At 33.5% G+C, this 21199-nt stretch overlaps 1 protein-coding gene across 1 annotated transcript in view; it reads left to right on the plus strand.

The window, feature by feature from the left end:
- Window positions 1–21199, plus strand: part of LOC149538782 (MADS-box transcription factor 6-like) — a 265623-nt gene that overhangs the window by 124604 nt on the left and 119820 nt on the right. Inside the window, exons 3-4 of the mRNA XM_089798932.1 lie at window positions 13549–13610; window positions 13704–13803. Of these exons, the coding sequence (XP_089655058.1) occupies window positions 13549–13610; window positions 13704–13803 (162 nt within the window). The remainder of the gene's footprint in view (window positions 1–13548; window positions 13611–13703; window positions 13804–21199) is intronic.

A 21199-nucleotide genomic window follows, 5' to 3' on the forward strand; every position in this document is an offset into this window, starting at 1 on the left:
CTACATTGGGATTATGATTTTTGGATTCTCAAAGTAGGAAGTTTTGGAAAGAAATTTTGGAGAAAATTTGTAGGAGCATTAGTGATTGGACCTATAGATGGCTCTCATTAGCTAGAAGAGTGACTTGGCTGAAGTCTATTGTTTAAGCCCTCTATTATACATGTAGTGTCTCCTAGTTTTTTGAAAGAATTCAATACCCTCTCTCACCAAAAAAAACATCTAATAATTTCCTTTCATCCAATTGGAGCCTAGTAAAGTTGATGTAGGGATGTAGGGAGCTCCCCTTAATACCATAACTCATAACAAAAACATAGAAACAATAAAAAATGTGAGAACAAAATATGGACTTCATATTCGCACCACAAATGCAAACTCGAGAAGGTTCTAGATGCTCAAACTTAATACCTAGGGCCGACAAACCCTAACAATACACATAGAGTCAGCCAATTACATATTTGACAAATTATTTTAGAAATTTTGGTAGTTGTACTTCCAAAGGCCATAACTCATGAACTGTTGCTTTGATTGGCTATTATAATCACTTTTCAGAAATGCTAGCTCTTGATCTACAGGCTCAAAACCATGCTAGCACCTTTTTGTCAAGTTTTTGGACCTCATCTAGGCACTCTAAGGCCTCCAACAGTGAGCTTGAAGATTTTTCTACAAAATTTTCCATTGAAAATCCTCAATAACTTCTCTGATACTAATAATTAAGCAATGAGATTTTTATGGTAGGCTTACAACTCTAGAATGAACCTTCCTATAAAAAATGAGAATATTCTAAGCTTGTATGAAAAACTTATTAAAAATAGTAAGTTCCCATAACTAGTAACCACCCTGTCTACTAGTCCTTATTAAAATAGAAAAGACTATAAATAAAATATTTTTGGGTGATGCAAGATTGCCCTTGCACCCAGGATGCTCTTGCATCAGACACCCAAGGTAATTTGAGAAGTGACCCTATCATGTCTTAGGTGCTTAGAGGAAAACCAAGATGGCTAACTTCCTCCTTTACTAGTCATGATGAATCCTCAACTGGTCTCTCTTTCCATTTGGCCAAATATTCCTCATAAGTTCTATTTCTGGTACTTTTTCCAACATGCCTGTCTAGTATCTCCTCAATATCCTTTGTAGCCAAACTAGCTGTTGGAATGTTCCACTGCACTTTTGCAACTTCATCTCCATCACTTCCTTTATAATGCTCTATCAAATCTAAAATATTAAATACTAGTGAAATATTCAATTTAGTAGACAACTCCACTTCATACGCATTTCCAAAATCATGCCTCTTCACTATCTTGCACGGTCCAAACTTCTTCATCTTTAATTTATTATATGTACCCACTAGAAAATGCTCATTTCTTAAATGAACCATGACTTCATCTCCAATCTAAAATTCCTTACATCTCCTTTTCACATCTACCTTAGCCTTATACTGTGTATTTATCTTTATGATGTGCTTCCTCACCTCCTCGTGGATGTTCTTCAAATGTTCAACAAAATTTTCTACTTCAGCACTACTTATCTCTTTTTAATCCAACTACCTCAGTTCAACTACCCATATACAATCTAGAATGGTGATTTACCAGTACTCCTATTGATAGAATTATTATGTGCAAATTCTGCTTGTGGTAGAATCATATCCCATCCTTTTGGTTTATCTCCAATCAAGCATCTCAACAAGTTTCCTAAACTATGATTCATAGCTTTTGTCTATCCATCAATCTGTGGATGATGTGATGAAATAAACTTCAAATCTATCTTCAACTTCTTTCATAATCTATGCCAAAAATACCCAATAAATTTGGTATCTCTACCTAAAACTATACTCTTTGATAGACCATGTAATCTCACCACTTCTCTAAAAAACAAATCTTCTACGTGAACAACATTACTAGTCTTCTTGCAAGGAATAAAATGTACCATCTTTGAAAACCTATCAACCACCACAAAAATAGAATCATGCATGCGTTGTGTCCTCAGTAATCCAAAAAAAAAATCCATGCTGATATCCTCCCATAGCTTCTCTAGTATAGGTAATGGCTGATACAACCCTATATTATGCTTCACTCCTTTCACCATATGACATACTTTGCAACTTTGTACAATTTTATCACATCTTGCTGTAAATGTGGCCAGTAATAATTTTTAGCAACCAAAGCTATTATTTTATCTCTACCAAAATGTCCAACCAGTCCTCCATTATGATTCTCCTTGATGAGATTCTCTCTCATTGAACTTCTAGAAATGTACAACTGGCTTCCTTTGAACAACATATTATCCTGGATCATGATATCAAACCACTTTGTCCTATCAAGTGTAATTAGTTCTGTATAAGCCTTCCATGCTTCACCAAAATCAAGATCATCTAGATACAATGTATTGAGTTCCTTGAACCCAACCACCTCTATCTACGTTTTTGTCAACAAAAGTTATCTTCTACTAAGAGCATCTGCAACTTTCTTAGACTTCCCATTCCTATGTTTCAAAACAAATGTATAACTCTACAAAAACTCAACCCCCTTTAAATGCCTTTGGTTCAATTTTCCTTACTATTCAAATATTGCAAAGCTTGATAATCAGTATACAAAAAAAAACTCCTTAGGAAGAAGATAGTATCTCTACTTCTTCAATCCTTGAATTATAGCATAAAATTCCTAATCATAAATAGAATATTTTCTTTTTGCATCATTCAACTTCTCACTAAAATAAGCAACAAGTCTACCTTCCTAGCTCAAAACAACTCCTATTGCAATACCACTAGCATCACAATCTACTTGACACACCTTGTTAAAATTAGGAAGTGCTAAAACAAGTTGCTCAGTAACTTTTTGTTTCAATAAATTAAAACTCTTATCTGCTTCTACAGTCCACTTAAACTCTTTCCTATCCCCTCTCATTGTTTTAGTCAAGGGTCCATAAATACTGCTAGAACTTCTTGTATACTTTCTATAAAATGTAGCTTTTCCATGAAAAGATCTTACCTCTATCACACTCCTCAGAGTAGGCCATTCAAAGGTAGCCTTCACTTTCTCTAGGTCCATTTTTAGACCTTCTTCTAAGACTAAAAATTCCAGGTACACCAACTCTTTCTTTATAAAATTACACTTCTTCAAGTTTATTAGTAACTATTCTTCCCTCAACTTATCAAACACCTTGTGAATATGAATCAAATGATCCTCTAATGTCTTACTAAAGATCAATATATCATCTAGGTGAACAATGAAAAACTTACCTAGAAACTCCTTCATTACCTCATTCATGAGCCTCATGAAAGTGCTTGGTACATTGGTTAGCCCAAAAGGCATGACTAACCACTCATATAGTCCTTCCCTTGTCTTGAAAGTATTCTTCCACTCATCACCTTCTCTAATAAAAATCTAATGGTACCCACTCTTCAAATCTATCTTTGTGAAATACTTAGCTCCACTCAAACAGTCCATAATATCATCCATCCTTGGCAATAAAAATCTATCCTTTATTGTGATCTTGTTTATAGTGTGAGAATCTATGCACATCTTCCATTCTCCATTCTTCTTTGGTGCTAATACTACTAGTACAACACATGGACTCAGATTCTCTCAAATCAACCCCTTCTACAACAACTCATGAACTTGCCTCTTCAACTCTTCACTTTTTGTTGGTGTCATTCTGTGCACTACCTTGTTTGGAAAACTGGTTCCTAGAACCAAATCCATCTGGTGACTTTTCTTCCTCACTAGGGGCAATCCTTCAAGTACATTATCTAATACTATACAGAAAACTCTCTCAACATATTTGCAACTTCTACAGGTACCTCCTCTACTTCTTCTTTACTATCTTTAAGAATTATAGCACAACACATATGCTCATGCTTCATACATTTAAGAAACTCTTTTCCATTAACAAAACATATTTTGGTAGCACTACATATCTTTTCTTCTTTATCCTTCAATGCTTTCAACTTATGTTTCACTCCATCCTTAGAGTGTAGGTATTTTCTTGCCCATCATGTATAGCATGCCTATCAAACTGCCATGGTCTACCCAACAACATATGACATATGTCCTTAGGTATGATATCACATAGGATCTCATCCTGGTATCTTCCAATCTTGAACTTCATTGAACACTACTCATTGACCATGACCTTATGGTCATCTTGCACCCAAGCAATATGGTATGGATGCAGGTGTTTCTACCTTTTCAGTGTCAACTTGGTGACCATCATTTCTAACACTAGATTGTCATTACTTCCACCATTAATATTCACATCACAACACTTATCTTCACATTTGCACCTTGTGTGAAACAAGCTCCTTGTTTGTTTAGGTTCATTCTCACTACTCAGCAGGACTCTTCAGTTAATTAGGACTTCTCCTCTTTTAGCATCTTCAAAAAGTGAGGATCTTACATCTTTATCAACATGTGCAACTCTCGCCTGACCTTCTATTCTTTGATCTATCCTTCTTTGGTAGTGGGTACATTCAAATGCTCTATGCCCTTCTTCTCCATAGTGAAAAAAATTTCCACGAAAGCCTCCTCTTCCAGATCCTTGTCATCCGCCTCTTCCTCTTTGATCTCTATTTTCCTAATCATGGAAATGATTGAAATAATTTCCCCTCTGGTAATAACTACTACTTCTAGCCCCATCCTTATTCTTTTGATCATCATTAAAATTACCATAAGATCCACTAGATCTTCCACTGTGACCTCTTCCACTATTCTTATTGTCAAACTTCTTGCTTACTTTCTCCTCAACTCTTAGGGAAAATTGGTATGCCTCCTCAATATTACTCATTTGAACCAGACTTAGCTCATCCTAAATGCTTGGCCTTAACCCATTAAGGTAATGAGAAACTTTTTCCTTATCAACTTCTACATGGTCAGTTCTAATGAGAACTCAGTAGAACTCTTTGGTATACTCTTGAATAGATTTTCCCTCTTGCTTCAACTGTTGCATTTTGTTTAACAAATCCAGCTCATAATCCATAGGAATGAATTGTCACTTCAATTTATCTTTCATCTGATCCCATCTGGTGATTTTATCCTTTCCCTTTCTATTTTGCTCCAACTGAACCTCCTACCACCAGATTATTGCATGTCCCTTTAGTTTTGCCTTCAAAAACTTGACCCTATTAGGATCATCAATATCTTCATACTCAAAGTACTTCTCTAGTTCATTGATCCAATCAATTAGCTCCTCTGGATTAAGATTTCCCAAAAATGTGGGAACCTTAAACTTAGGTCTTTTTCTAATCTTGGAGATGGCCCTGTAAAGCCTCTCTTCCTTTGAATTTAGAACTACCTCTGCTTTGGCATTTTCTTCTACTTCATCCTCATCCTTGCTTTCATCTCTTATGGGAAGATTCATTCTTCTATGCATTTGTTCTTACAATGCTTGCATTTTTCTTTGGAGGGCTCAAAAACCCTCAAGTGTAATAGCTACAGCTCTTCTACCATGCTCTCTTCGTGGAGACATTTTTGTAGTTCCATTGAAACCCTAGTGCAAACTACCTCATAATTAGAAATCTATCTACATGCTCATCTCAAACCATGGTCCTGGTGTGAACTACCCTACAGTCGGTGATCTGTTCACACACTCAAGAACTCTAGCTCAAATACCACTTGATGCAGGGAGCTCACCTTAATGCCATTACTCACAATAGAAACATAGAAACAACATAAAATGTGAGAACAAAATATCGACTTCTTATTTGCATCACAAATGAAAAATTATAGAATTCATAAGTACAATATGCTAACCCTCATGGGCACCTTTAGTACAGTAATTTGCAAAACAAGTTGTGAACTATCACCTAGAGTTGTCTTAGACAATATTCATGCCTTTCTTAAATAGGCAATTTTATGCCACCCAGGAAGGTTCTGGATGCTCAAACTTAATACCTAGGGCTAACAGACCTTAACAATACACATAGATTCGGCCAATTACATCTTTGACAAATTATTTTAGAAATTTTGGTAGCCCTACTTCCAAAGGCCATAACTCATGAACCATTGCTCTGATTGGCTATTATAACCACTTTTCAAAAAGCTAGCTCCTAATCTATAGGCTCAAAACTACACTAGTGCTCTTCCATCAAGTTTTTGGACCTCATCCAGGCACTTTAAGGCCTCCAATAGTGAGCCTGAATATTTTTCTACAAATTTTTCCATCAAAAATCTGTAATAACTTCTCTAATACTAATGCTTGGGCAATGAGATTTTTATGGTAGGCTTACAACTCTAAAATGAACCAACCTATCTACTTGTGCCTTTTAAAATAGAAAAGACTAAAAATAAAATATTTTTAGGTGATGCAAGATTTCCCTTGTGCCAGGATGCTCCTACATCAAAAGCTAGATTTACTATGTGGACCAAAGAAAGAGGTAGGTCTTGGACTTAGACGTGATAACTTATTGAGTTAGGTTATAACTTATAATCTATATTGGAGGTGGTTTACTTTCTTGGATCAGAATTAGGCTAGATTCATTGCTCAAAAGTAACTCAAGGTTGTTGATAGGTTGGACATTGAAATGTCCCTTTTCTGATTTTATATGATATTTCAAGCCTCTAATCAGATCTTTAAGATCAAACAACCAATCTTTCAAAGATCCACCAATTTCTCAATAAACCCCAAATCGGGTATGCCGAAAATAGTGCCAAAAACTTCACAGCTTCACATATTATTAGTAAATCTGAAAGTGGACATATTTATAAAAATTTTAGTAGCATAACAGCCTACAAAATGAAATTTTTAGATCTGTATAACATTTACATAACAGCTCCCAAACGGAGGATAAAAACAATGCTCATCGGGCTCCCGAAAATAACATAGAATAGCCCAAAAACACCACAGAAACACTAATAATCTATCACAGAAGTATAATCACAACCAAATACATATATTCAGCTCTATTTTAACATCTAAAGTATGACATACAGCAACAACCCACACTGATATGAAATACTCAACTAGAAACACCAAACTCTTACAAAAACACACCTGAAAACTCACAAATCTGCACTGTTCAGCACAAAGACAAACTCTGCATGAGCATGCACATGGATGGGCTTCAAACTCCTATTCTTAGCCTTCCTATAAACTTAAAAAATCCTGTTCTTGGGTCTCCTTCTCCATAGGTTTGGAAGCCTCTGAAGAATAACAAAGAAATGAGCAAAAATCAAGTTTTGGAATGAGCCCAAAATGCCTCCAAACTCCTTAAAAGAGGGCATAACCCTAACTCACATCCAAGTGGGGTTAATAAAACATATTTTAATAATAATTTTCATTTATTAGTCCATTAGCTTCCAAAGATTATCCCCTTTTTCCAAAACTTCACATTTTTGGGCCTGCCTACCTTAGAAAAGATTATTATTTTTAATTATTTGAAAAGGGGACATGACAAGTCCTCCCCTCCCAAAAATTGCTTATCCTCAAGAAATGGCTAAACATTAAACCAATCAATCCACCTGGATAGTCATGAACTATACTACTATCAATTAACATAGGCTCCTGCAATATAACCAAGAGGAATCCATAACCAAACTGACAATTACAGCTCAACCAAACTCCAAAATCACCACTACCACAGTCAGAAACCCATGAGACACAAACTCTTAGAACATCAGAACCCAAGTAAAGTGGACAAATCAAACTGCCAACATAGTAAATACCATCAACACATCCCACTGGCCTATACAGAGTGTACAAGCCAACTCTGCAACAATGGTGAACACTGCTGAATGAAACTGTACCAAGTATGGAGAATCCACACACTATACAACTCCTACAATCAACACAACTCTACAAATCATTGGCCACTATCTCGTAACCATAACTCCCATGCATTGCTGATGGTGAAAAGAAATTACAAGATAAATAGCAAGAATTAGAAACCAAACCAAATTTGCCTGCCATCAAATCCTCAACACAAGGATCAAATGCTAACTGATGTACATACCTTTCAATATAATGTTGATAAAAAAACCAACCTCAGTCAACAGCTCACCATGAACAAGTGATACAACCCACTGTGACTGATCACCAATTAAGTCAGGAGATGTCATAGCCAAAGGAGTAGAATCAATAACAATGCCCGCTAAAGCATCACTCTGAAACTCTTGCTCTAAGTCACGTATTATCAAGTTGTCAACTACAGAACCTATTGCCATGTCGTGCCCATCACAACTCTCATCCCGAGGCATCAAACTATCCCATAACTGATGATAAGCACTAGGAACCAAAGTACATCTCTGTATCATCATCTCATGAACATGGTCATCAAAGGTAAATTGATGAGCATACCTCACAATGTAATGCTAATAGAATGCGCCAATCTTAGTTAGTGGCTCAAACTGCAATTTAGATGTAACTAACTGCAATCAATCACTAACCAAGTTGGAACTAACTACTACCTCTAAAGACATTGCCAAGGGAGTAGTATTACTAGTAGAAACCACGCCAACTATCGGCTCACTAGAATCTCTAGTCTTCATGCCATTAGTGCTAGAGGTCACCACCATGTCAGGCATACCACAACAATCTGCTATAGCACCCTACTCAACTGAACCTGACTCTAGTGGGGATGAACCCGATATGCCAATATTAGTATCAAGGATGGATGCATCCCCATCTCCACTATCTTTGACAATCTCAACCATGGACATCCTCAGATCATCAGACACCACAGCTTGTGACTATACAGAATCTAGTAAAGACTATAGTTGCTCTAACTCCATGGTCACCTTAGCCAAATGAAACTGTGACTCCTTGAAAGCCAACTGTGTACTCTCAAGAATCTTAGAAGTCACCTCAAGCTGCTCAGTAAGCTCACTCGCCTCATCTTCCTTGGCCAACAATGCATCATATGTTGTACTACCCCACTCTATAAGATAATCTCTATCAGCTACCAATTGCATGTAATCCTGTCTCAGAATCTGGATAGCCTCCCATAAAGAGTGGAACTCTGTCAAGGAAAGATAACTGCCTCCCTGCTCATCACTAGTAGGAGAACCCCATCCATAAACTACTAACAATTGATGAGCAACATCAAAATGTTGGCAAGCAATAGCAATATCTCGCTCACTAAATCTCAACTAATTAGACACATGATGGCACTGGCTTGATTGTCTCCTACAAACCTCCTCTGATGCACTGTCTAAAGGAGTATCCTCAAATTTACTAGTCTCTAGAGTATTACCATCCATATCTTGTGAATCAACTCTAAAGCTCATATCAACATACAGAGTATCAAAAATTGTAGCACTTCTATCCAACTCCTTTGTACCCAAGGAAACTAAGTCTTCAAAACTACCCACTGCATCCTCTTGGATGTCATCAATGCCAATATGATCCTAGGACTCATCTGTACACATTGCCAAATATGAAAGATCATCAACACATTCTAGCAAGTATGGTCGACTGGATATATGAACAAAGCCCAACAACGGTGTATAAAAACTAATACCAACATCAAACAAGCTGCTAGCACAAGAAAAGACAACACCGTGCAATTTGCTAATCAAATCCATGATAGCACCCAAACAAACACTACTACCAAAAAGTGTTAAAGATCTCCAGTCAATTGAATCCGAAATGCCAATATAATAATCTCGAGTCCATATCTGTAAACTAGAATCAGCTGGTAACTCAAGCAAAATCTTCACTTGAGTAATATGACCAATACCAACTAACTCCACATACCTTTCATGATGAGATAATGAAGTCACAATACTATCTTTGTTCACTTTCAGCTGGCTAGACAAATCGTGTGAAGTACTACCAGCCTCAACCTCATGTGACGAAGCATTTAACTATGCCCGATACTCTTTCTCAGCAAAGTCATGAATGCTTAATGTCTGCTCATCTCTACCAGGTATCTCACCATCAGGCACAAAAATATCCTCATAATCATCATCTGAACCCACTACGCTGTAGTCACTACCTGTTGTAACTATACCATTTTGAATACCTATGATATCACCCTTTAACGACCTGTATACAATTGTCTCAATTTGAGTATCAAGCTGACCATTACTATCAATCTGTGTAATATCCTTTCTCACTACCTCCTATGGTAGAGTAGAATCTAAGACCTCTACCTCACTATAAGCTAGTTTCTCAAACTCCTCATGCAAGTTCTTGGTAATTGTGTCACCTGCCCTATGAGAAAATTTGTCAAATAGAAATCTGGTCAACTTAGCTGGGTCGGACAACATGTCATTCATCATATGGTGGTGCTCAACCAACTATTCAGACATGTCATGGCTTATTTTCCTAAGTTTATCTCGAATGTCTAAATAACCATCCTTTCTATTGTTCTGACTCTGGATATCAATTGTCCAAGATCGTGTCCTCTCAGACTCTATACTATACCTATCCATTCTGGATAAAGTAGAGTATAACCCCAATAGGCTATAACTTCTTCAAACACCAAGAACTAACATGCAAATGATTAGAAGTAGCATGAAACCATAGATTTTGACATGCAACTAATTAGAAGAAACATGCAACCACCAAATTCACCAAGAACTAACATGCAAATGATTAGAAGTAGCATGCAACCATAAATTATGACATGCAAGATTTGGGTAGTTGTCAAAACTGACATGCAAACTTCTACAAACCCGCAGGCTAGAAAGATCATAGCTCTGATACCACTGAAATGTCCCTTTTTTGATTTTATATGATATTTCAAGCCTCTAATCAGATCTTTAAGATCAAACAACCAATCTTTCAAAGATCCACCAATTTCTCAATAAACCCCAAATCGAGTATGCCGAAAAATAGTGTCAAAAACTTCACAACTTCACATATTATTAGTAAATATGAAAGTGGACATATTTATAGAAATTTCAGCAGCATAGCAGCCTACAAAATAAAATTTTCAGATCTGTATAACATTTACACAATAGCTCACAAACGGAGGATAAAAACAATGCTCATCGAGCTCTCGAAAACAACATAGAATAGCCCGAAAACACTACAGAAACACTAATAATCTATCAAAAAAGTATAATCATGACCAAATAAATATATTCAGCTCTATTTTAACATCTAAATTCTGACATATAGTAGCAACCCAAACTGATATGAAATACTCAACTGGAAACACCAAACTCTTACAAAAACACACCCGAAAACTCACAAATCTACACTGTTCAGCACAAAGACAAACTCTGAATGAGCATTCACATGGAATGGCTTCAAAATCCCATCCTTAGTCTTACTATAAACCTACAAACTCCCATTCTTGGGTCTCCTTCTCCATAGGTTTGGTAGCCTCTGAAGAATAACAAAGAAATGAGCAAAAATCAAGTTCTGGAATGAGCCCAAAATGCCTCCAAACTCCTTAAAAGAGGGCATAACCCTAACTCACGTCCAAGCGGGGTTAATAAAATATATTTTAATAATAATTTTCATTTATTAGTCTATTGGCTTCCAAAGATTATCTCTTTTTTCCAAAACTTCACCTTTTTGGGCCTGCCTGCCTTAGAAAAGATTATTATTTTTAATTATTTGAAAAGGGGACATGACAGACATGCAATTGTGCAACTTAATAGGGAAGGGATCCATGATATGGGACACCCTCAAGAAAGGGAAAAGTCTCATTAAAGCATATAGTTTTTGGATTTCTAATGAGGGTTTATAGGATAAATTTTGGTATAATTATTGGCATGGTCATCCCCCTATTATCTCTTAGTTCCCTCATCTTCAAGCCCCTTTATGGCATTTTTGTTGTAGTTGGTTGGATTAGGGTGATAGATTTCAATTACTTTGTTACCAAAGAGCATGTTTGGGTGACCTACTAGAAGAGCCCTCAAGGTTATATATGTGACCTTTGTAAGAAGAATAAATAATGTGTTTCCCATATTTTATTTCAGTGTTCTTATTTTAGGGAGATATGGCTCCTATGGACCTATGGTAGGGATTATGTAATCATGTCTATATTCAAGCTTCTTCAGTGTTAGTTTTTTGGAATAGCCTAGGACATCCTCCTACCAAATCATTTGTCTATAAGTATCTTGGCTTCTTGGTATAATTATTCAAAATTTATGATTGGAAAGGAATAGAAAGATTATCTAGGATTCAAAAATGATAAGTGATCTCCTTTGTAGAATAATATGCGTGGACTTTGGGAAACTATTATTATAAAATATGATGTTACTAGACCTATGGATTGTGGGGAACTTATTGTAGTAAGGAAGTTAAACCTAAAAGGTAGTGGATTATGTCCATTTGGTGGAAGAAGATTGAGGCATTCAAAAAAAGAAAATTCATAGAGCGGAAAGATGATTCGCTTCTTCTGAGGTAATTTTGACATCAATATGGATGGGTCTTCTAGTAGGAATCTGAGATATGTTGGGATTAGGTAGATGTAAAAATGGAAATATTGTGTTTATTTTCTCTTCCTATAATGGGTGTCATTCTAACAACCTTATGGACACTTAAGCTATTCTTTGTGCTATAAAAAAAGATGTTGTCTTGGTTTAAAAAGGATTTTTTTTAGTCTAATTCTTACATTATGATTGATATGTTAAATGTTTAATATCTTGAAGAAGAAAATTGGCCATTGATTTTGGTGGTGAAATAGTTACTTAATTTGTGTCACATGCTTGAACATATTTATTTTGGCATATTCTAAGGGAATGGAACATGGTTGTAGATTGGTTGGAAAAATGGGATTTGGAGAATCCAAGTTGGTGGGATATTGATGAATTGAACCTCATAAGGACAAATTAGAAGGCTATAGTGGATAGTAAATTATGGAGGACAACGTAGTGTAGGTTTTCCCTTTATGGGTGTGGTTCATTTATAATGGTTGAGTGATCATTTAATAGCCTTGGGCCTTGCTTTATATTCCTAGATTTCATTTGACTAAAAAATGTACCCCATTTTTAAAATAAAATAAAACATGACAATAGTGAAATATTTCAACTAATCCAAATCATCATTTTAATATAAAAATAGCACTAATTATGTGAAGGCATGATATGATAGGGAAGTTTTTTTAAAACTGGTTATGTAACCTTGGTTTGCTAAAATTTATGTATTCTTTGATCTTATTGTTATGATTCATTTTTCATTTTTCACTCAAGCTATATATAGACTGCAATATAGAAATGATAAGCTTAAAACTAGATGATACCTTAGAATGTCCTTTTGAATATTAAATATTATTAAATCAAAATAACCTTGTTATTTACTCCTCTAATTGAATTTAAAATTAGGTCATAGTTAAAAATAAATTTAAAAAAAGTAAAGCTACAAGTGCTTTTTGTAGAGGGGGGTGATTTCATGTCATTATACTTGACATTTGGGGAACATGTTAGACTATTTGAGAAAAAATTAGAAAAAAAAATAGAGAATAGTAGATATAACATTAGGGAAAATATGTCTTATAATGATGCTTTTACAAGCTTTAATTATAATTTATATGTAAAGAATGCTTTCTCCTAAAAATTTGAAACTAACTTTGATATTAGAATAGAATGCATGATATATCTCATTTATGATTTGAAATAATGCTAATATAACATTTTTTATGGAACACTTTGTGTAAAGCAGAATTGGCATCACCAAATTGCACGCTTGAGGGCTCAGGTTGACTCCCTAACAAAACAACAAAGGTAAAGCTAAAACCTTTGAGCCAATATACATGATCTCATTGAAACCATGAAAATAATTATTTTTTAATTTTTTTTATTTGAATTAAATTTTAGGCACTTAATGGGGGAAGATCTTGGTCCTTTGGATGTTGGAGAATTACATAAAATTGAACAAAAACTTGAAGACGGTGTAAAATCTGTCAGATTAAAAAAGGTATACTCAACTTGTACATCCCTTTTTTCTAATATATGATGTTGGATAATTAGACTAAACTATAAAATTTGCAAGCATTATCTAAATTAAGGACCAAATGACAAATAATTGTACTGAAGTAAGTGAGAGAAATCTTTTAACAATGCAAGAAGGACATTTTGAACTGCAAATCTAAAACTTTAAATTCTTTGAGGTTCAAAAATATAAAACAAATAGAAATAACTCATATTTTCATTTCATTTTGTACTACATCAAGACATTCAACCCTTACAAAAGATATATGAAAATAGTTATCTTTTGGTTTTTAGTATGTTTAATATTAGATATGTAATTTGATTAAATATCTCTTTTTGCGAATGAAAATGCTAACATAATACTTTTTATCTCTAAATATTTAAGATAGTATACATGAAAAAATGGAATATGATGTGCTTATTGAGTTAGATAGAGGGTAGAGATAATTGTGTTGAATTTGAAGCATAATTTTATTTTTGCACTAAATCTCTTATGTTCAAACTCATCTAAATAGGATGATTTCAAATCCAAGTGTTCAAAGATCTAACACAATACTTTGTCTACTTTCTCTCTTTCAAAACTTACTAATTCTCATGGGGGATGAAAATCACCATTATTGTTCTTATTCAAATTGATCTAGCTAGGATAACTTCAAATCCAATTGTCCAAAGATTTCATGCAATACTTTGTCAACTTTCTCTCTTTCAAATTTTACTAATTCTTACGGAGGATGGAAATTACCATTACTATCGTAAGAATTTTCTTCTAATAATCGATACATAAATGAAAATTAAATAAAGAAAATCCCTATTAAGATAAGGTATTAGTCGTAAAATGCTTGTAACTCCAATAGTAACCCACATTTGCAATGCCTTTTCACTTAATGTTAATAGAGAACACAAAAATCTATATCCTAGTAATAACATTTATCTAATTTTTAAATTATTTTTAAATTTAAGATAAAATATAGTATGCATGTAATATATTTCTATAAGAAAAATATTTTAAAATATATATATATATAGAAATATAACACACAAAACAAATAAAGAGAAATAGTGGAGGCAAAAAGTGCAAAATATCCAACCAAACTCTATAGAAGGTATACAAGTGCCAAGAAGAAGACCAACAAAATAACATATGACAAAGAGATCTATATGATTCAAAAGACATAAAATAGAAGAGGGGATACAATATGGAGAATCATAAGTCTCAACTCCAATTGGATCATATCCTCAACTCTGGAAACAAATAAAATCAACCCAAAGAAGAAATCTCACAACAATAGTTATTCATCTAAAGTGAAGAGAAACACATTTCAACCAATAAAGATACTCATGCTAGCATGGTCATCATGAGACACACAAGACATGAAGGTATATCATTCATTACCATTGTATTTTCACATACCAACTTGTTAAGATTTAAAATATTGTCGAGCCTTCTAGATATAGCAATTATCTTTAGATGAATAAATTTTGACAGTACTCTACCAAAGTTTACTTCAAGCATTGAAATAAAATGCCAAAGCTATTATTCATACCTATCCATAATTATTCATAGGGGAAAAAATATATGTTCCATACAATTTTAAGATCCACTAGATAAGGTGGTTAACTGAAAACATTGATACACACTACAACAAAAAATACTAAAAACATTGTAGCAACAAAGTATGCATAGCCCATCAAGGAGATCATAGAAGGATTCTATCACCTAAAATATTGATAAAGAGGAAGCCAAACTGGAGGAAAAATATTGCAAAATGATCACTAATATAAATATGTGGACCATTACCAAATCTAGAAGGCCAAGTGAGATAAGAGAATTTACCAAATAATAACCAACCATAAGTACTACATGCAAATCCAAAAAATCTTCCATAAAGAAAATTTAGACAAGGATGACAAGGAAAAGATCCATTATATGATAGAATTAACATCAATACATCCCAAAATCATTAGTATGGCTTTAAGGTGTCAATAGGCTCCATTAGCAGTGTAGTGATAAAAATCTAGAGCTAGGAAAAAGTATCAGCTTATACCAAAATTAGAATGGAGAGGAAGAAGGAAATGATGTCATCATCATAGTTTAATATGAAGGTCCTAATAATTTAAAGGCTAAAGGCTTAAATATTCCATGGTTTACTGTAAAAAAAAAAAAAAATAGTTTAAATAATATCTAGAAGGAAACCTTTATTTGCAAGACCATCAACTATATTATTAGCCGCCCCCCCCCCACCCTCACCCCCATAGCAATGAAGTGTTTGATAGTGCTCAAAATAAAGAAGAATGCCTCAAAAATCTTGCAAATTTTATTTTATTTTCCAATTTGGGAATTCAAATTTTCTCGATGTTGAGACAATATTTTGAGATTCTCCTTTAATGATATATTCAATATTTTAGAGAAACAACTAATTTTACTCTAGCCAGAAGTGCCCTTTCTTCTACAATATTATCTAATTCATATGAAAGTATTCTAGAAATTACATCAATGATAATAACTTTTGACCTTCAAAATGTTGCAAGAGCCAAAAATGCCCAAATTTTCTTTGGATGCACCATCAAAGTTAAGTTTGATGAAATTACAATCTAGTGGTTTCCAAATGATCTCTTTCCCATTGAGCTATTTTGCTTTATTGGCTAGGAGGCTTCCTTTGTAGGGAAGAGTGATGATATTCTAATATGTTATAGTACACAAATCTTTAGCAGTGAAGCAAGAATTAACTCACTTGTTTTTAATAAAATGAGCATTAATAGCCATTCATAAAGACATTTCAATTTTTTTAATGATTGTGTCAATGTTGTTGGATTCATTATGAAATTTATGTCAGTTTCACTCTTACAATAGGGTCTGAATAACTATAGAAGGGTCCACCATCCAAACAACAACAAATGGGCCAAGATTCAAATACCAATGGTATTTTTTTAATAACCAATACCAAAATGAGAAGAGAAATAAATAGTACAAAAAAATATTATTAGTAATCTCTAGTTCAACACCACATAGTATGATTAAAAAAAAAAGTGATCTTGAGACTAATAACTCTATCAACCATGATAAAAATGTTCAATAAAGAAAGCCATGCAAAGGCTCCCTCCTTAGAAAGGATAATATTTAACCAAAAAAGTGTATTTTTTTAAATCTCATGTTGACTTTAGAGTTCCTAATTATTGTGTTACCTTTCTTGATTGAATAGTTTCCTTAGGTAGAAGAGGACCAAATTACATTTTCATTACTATCTCTCTGATAAATTATTATATTATTGAGATTTGATGCAAGTCTATAAGAATATAAGTAGTGCTAATATATTTCTAGGTAGAGGTGTTCACCTCATTACAATTTTTTATGAAGAAATGATTTCTATGTTTTGAGCCCCAAAGAGTACTCATTAAGCACATTTTTTTCTTAGAAAAGGAAAAGATTCTTCTTTCCAAGAGGGAAATCATTCCTTAGTTTGTGAGATGGGAAAGAAACACCTCTTTCCAAGTAACCATATAATTCTACATGTTTGATCTTTTAAGGGGATAGAGCATAGTAAACATCCTTTCTTGGACATCTAAATAAATGTGTTATTATTAGAAAATATTTCTAGACCAACTTGGCACCAATAGATTTATTTCTAAAAATCAAATTATGAATACATGAGACACTTAGGTTTATTGTTGAGCATATTATATCCCATGCTAAAAGGTTAATTTTGTCTTTAGGCTTTCTGTTCCCTTTCCAAAGTTAATAATTTAAATTTGATTCTTTGTTTGATATAATACCTTTAGAAATATGAAGGGACAATATACTATATTTAAGATACTTTGAGTACTAATTTGATCATAATAATTCTTCCCATTAGGGATGGTCATAAAAAAATTTCATGAGGAAATGTTGTAATGCATGGATTTCTTGATGGGTTCCCCAAAAGAACTTTTATTTCTATGTAATAACAACGAAATGTCAAGGTAAAGGCATGAAAAGTAGTTTTCTTTAAAGCAAAGAAAATATAATGTGCTACTTGAAACCATAAATGAATAACTCTAAAATATTTTTGGATTTTCCAATATTAATTTTCACCAAAAAGGCTTGACAATAGGAGTCAACATTTTTTTCATTAGATCTTACCTCATAGAATATTCCTCAATTAAAATAGTATCATTTTTAAAGCCTTTTTTGAGTAATATTAACTTGATTTCATGGATGAAATGATTTCTTTCCATGGGTTGTCAAAATATTTAGTTGCAATGCACTGATTAAATATCTCAACAAAAAATATAATAAATAAATATTGAGACATGGAATCCCCCTATCTAACACCTTGGAAAGGGGAAAAGAAACCACAAGACTTCATATTGGATACGATGGAGAATTTTTCTCCATGAATACAAGATATATTCCATTTACACAACTTAGAAGAAAAAAGAAATAGGATGAGTATTGTGTAGCAACTTCCAATTAACCCTATCATAGTCCTTAAGCATGTCCAAATTGATTATAATTGGATGAACTTTGTGTTTATTAATGTAATGCAGAGTTTAATTATACATTAAATCTCCCTCAAAGGTCTTCTTACCTTGGAAAAAATCTCCTCATTCATTAGAAATAATTTTGGGGAGCACATTTGCAAACCTACTCTTATAAATTGTGTTGCAAAGACAAATGCAACTAAAGTATGCAAAAGCATTGGGATTGGATTTATTTGGGACATGAGAAATATGAATATACACTTAAATTTATTAAATTAAATAGGTTCTTTTAAATTCTTCCCATACATCAAAACCAATAAAGCTCCAATATTTATTGTAGAAAGGAGTTGAGAAACCATATTGCCCTAAGGCCTTATCTAGATGCATAGAAAAAGTTATAGATCTAATTTCTTCAAGAGATAATGAATTTAGTAAAGAAACATTTTCATATTTTGATACAACCTAGGGAATATGTTATAAAAAATATTTTTTGGACAATCCCATAATATTTTCATCTAGATAGTTTGATGTGAACTAACAAATTGTCTCCTCCTAAATATTATCAAAACTACAAAGAACTTTAACCTCACATAATCCAAGGGTTTTTTTATTGATTTGTGGAAAAGATGATTTTTGGATAAAATATTAAAAATTGATGTATTCATATCACTATCTTTTAGACAAAATTGTCTAGATTTTTTTTTTGCAACAAACTTCTTTTCTAGCTAATATATATTCATAGTATTTTTTATGCCTATTTTCTCTCATAGTAAGTGAAAGAATCGATGCCAATTTTGATACTTTCCTCATTGATTTGTGACATAATTTTCACTATCATACTTAGAAGTGAAAATGTCTTGGATACCTTGTTGTTTCATTCATTGGTTTTTATCATGTTATCATTATGTTTACTATAGATCTAAAACATTTTATACCTTTGAAAGAAAGGCATATTTTTCTAGTAAGATTTCAATAGTAGGGGGAGAGAAGGGTTGTTAAACCATATTTATTTGGATTTAAATGAAGATTTAGGTTTCTTAAGTTGGAAACCATCAAAAAATGAGACCCTAAGGGAGAAATGATATTACCTTGAAATAGATAGTATTTAGGAATTCAAAAAAAAATATATGTTTTATATCCAACAAGATTGAAAAATATTTTTTTTTCAATTTCTCATAAATATGCATGAATTTATTTCTAGTGTTATACCATTGAACCTCCCATTGAATGAGATAGTCTAGTAGATCCTTAGTGGGTACAAAATCCTTAAAAACTTGTATTGTCTTTGTACACAAAATATTTGATGCAAAGGTTAGAGTTGACTCACTTCCTAAATGAGGGAACACTTCTAGAATAAAACACAACTCCTCTTGACACAATCAAAAGGTCTAACTCACAAGGTTGATTCTAGGCCTTTTAGGACTTTCCTTGACCTCCTTCCTAAGGTCCTACACTAGGCAACCCAATTCCACTTCCTACAAGTGGTACCATGCATACCTGCACAAAGATAGCCTCTTTAACTCATAACCTTAACATATTAGGATATCAATTTCTCAATATAATTGACTTTTGGTGAGTCCCCAGTAGTCCCTCTAACATCCTATACAACTTATTTGCACTTTTGTTAGAGTTCTTCACTCATTACTCAATTAGCTAATGTTCTTCTAAGAGACCTAGTTAAATTAAACCTCCAATCTCATTTTTCATGTCTTTACTTTCAATTGTCCTAAACAATGGCATGGATGTTGGAATTCTTTAGAATTAATGAGAGGGGGGGTGGAATAAGTTATCGAAGGTCTAGATGTACAAATAAAACTTTTCACAACTTAGTGAACCCATATCCATAAAACATATTCATCATGCATGCATCCATTAGATCAAACAATCACTTAAACTTTTACATTACTGTCAAATCAACTTTGCAGAAATGTAAGTATGAAACATTAAAAATTCAATAACACTTTTGACATAATGATTTAATGTGGAAACCAAATTTGGAAAAAACCACCAGTAACATGCTACTTATTCTCACTCTTCTGAAGTGATGCCATGTGAAAGGCCAACCCTATTAAAGGTTCAAATGCACACTGTTAAATGTGACCTAGTTAAAGGATTTCAATCAACCCGTTAGGAGTGAGCCTTGTTAGAGGACTTTAGATCATTCACTTAGAATGCCACCCAATTTAAAGATTTACAAATGACTATTAGGTTAACCTTAATCCAAAGGATTTAACCAAGATTAGTACAATGATTAGAAAGTAAAAAGAAGGATTGATCTAATAACAACTTACAACACACTTTCAGATTACAAATCTCTATTTTCAGTCCTTCATTCTGCTTGGCTTTCTCACACTTCAGCTCTAATAGCTTGTTCACCCTTCAAGCATCCATACCCTTAAGCCTTCTTGCTTTGCTTTCCAATAGTAGTCTCTTCTCTTAGGTCATTGGATGAAGCAATACCCTAGACTCCTTGTCTTCCTTGGGTTCTTGCACATGACAACCTTTTCTTCTGACCAACTATATCTATAAATAGAAAACTAAGATCTTTTGTCATTCATCATCCATTTTAGGGTTAGGTTGGATTATGTATGATTTAATGAATCTACCCATCTTTGCATTTTATTCCTTTCTATAAACTTCTCCTTCAATCCTCTTTGAATTCACCTCAAAATAGTTCATCTTGAATTCTATGCCACCAGCTCATCAAGCTTATCTTCCACACAATTCACACAATCCAAGAAATCAAACTTGTTAGCTCAAATTCAATGAATTCACAATATTTCTTATAATGTTGACACTCAACATTAACTTGCTTCTAATGCTCGACACATACTACATTTCTCAACATCCACTATCAAAACACTCGACATGAACTAAAGTTTACTAGTGCTTGTCATCAACTAAACCTCACTCATCTTACACTG

This window comes from Cupressus sempervirens, chromosome 9 (genome assembly GCF_028749045.1).
Source record: "Cupressus sempervirens isolate cs-2001-9-10 chromosome 9, ASM2874904v1, whole genome shotgun sequence".
NCBI lineage: Eukaryota > Viridiplantae > Streptophyta > Pinopsida > Cupressales > Cupressaceae > Cupressus > Cupressus sempervirens.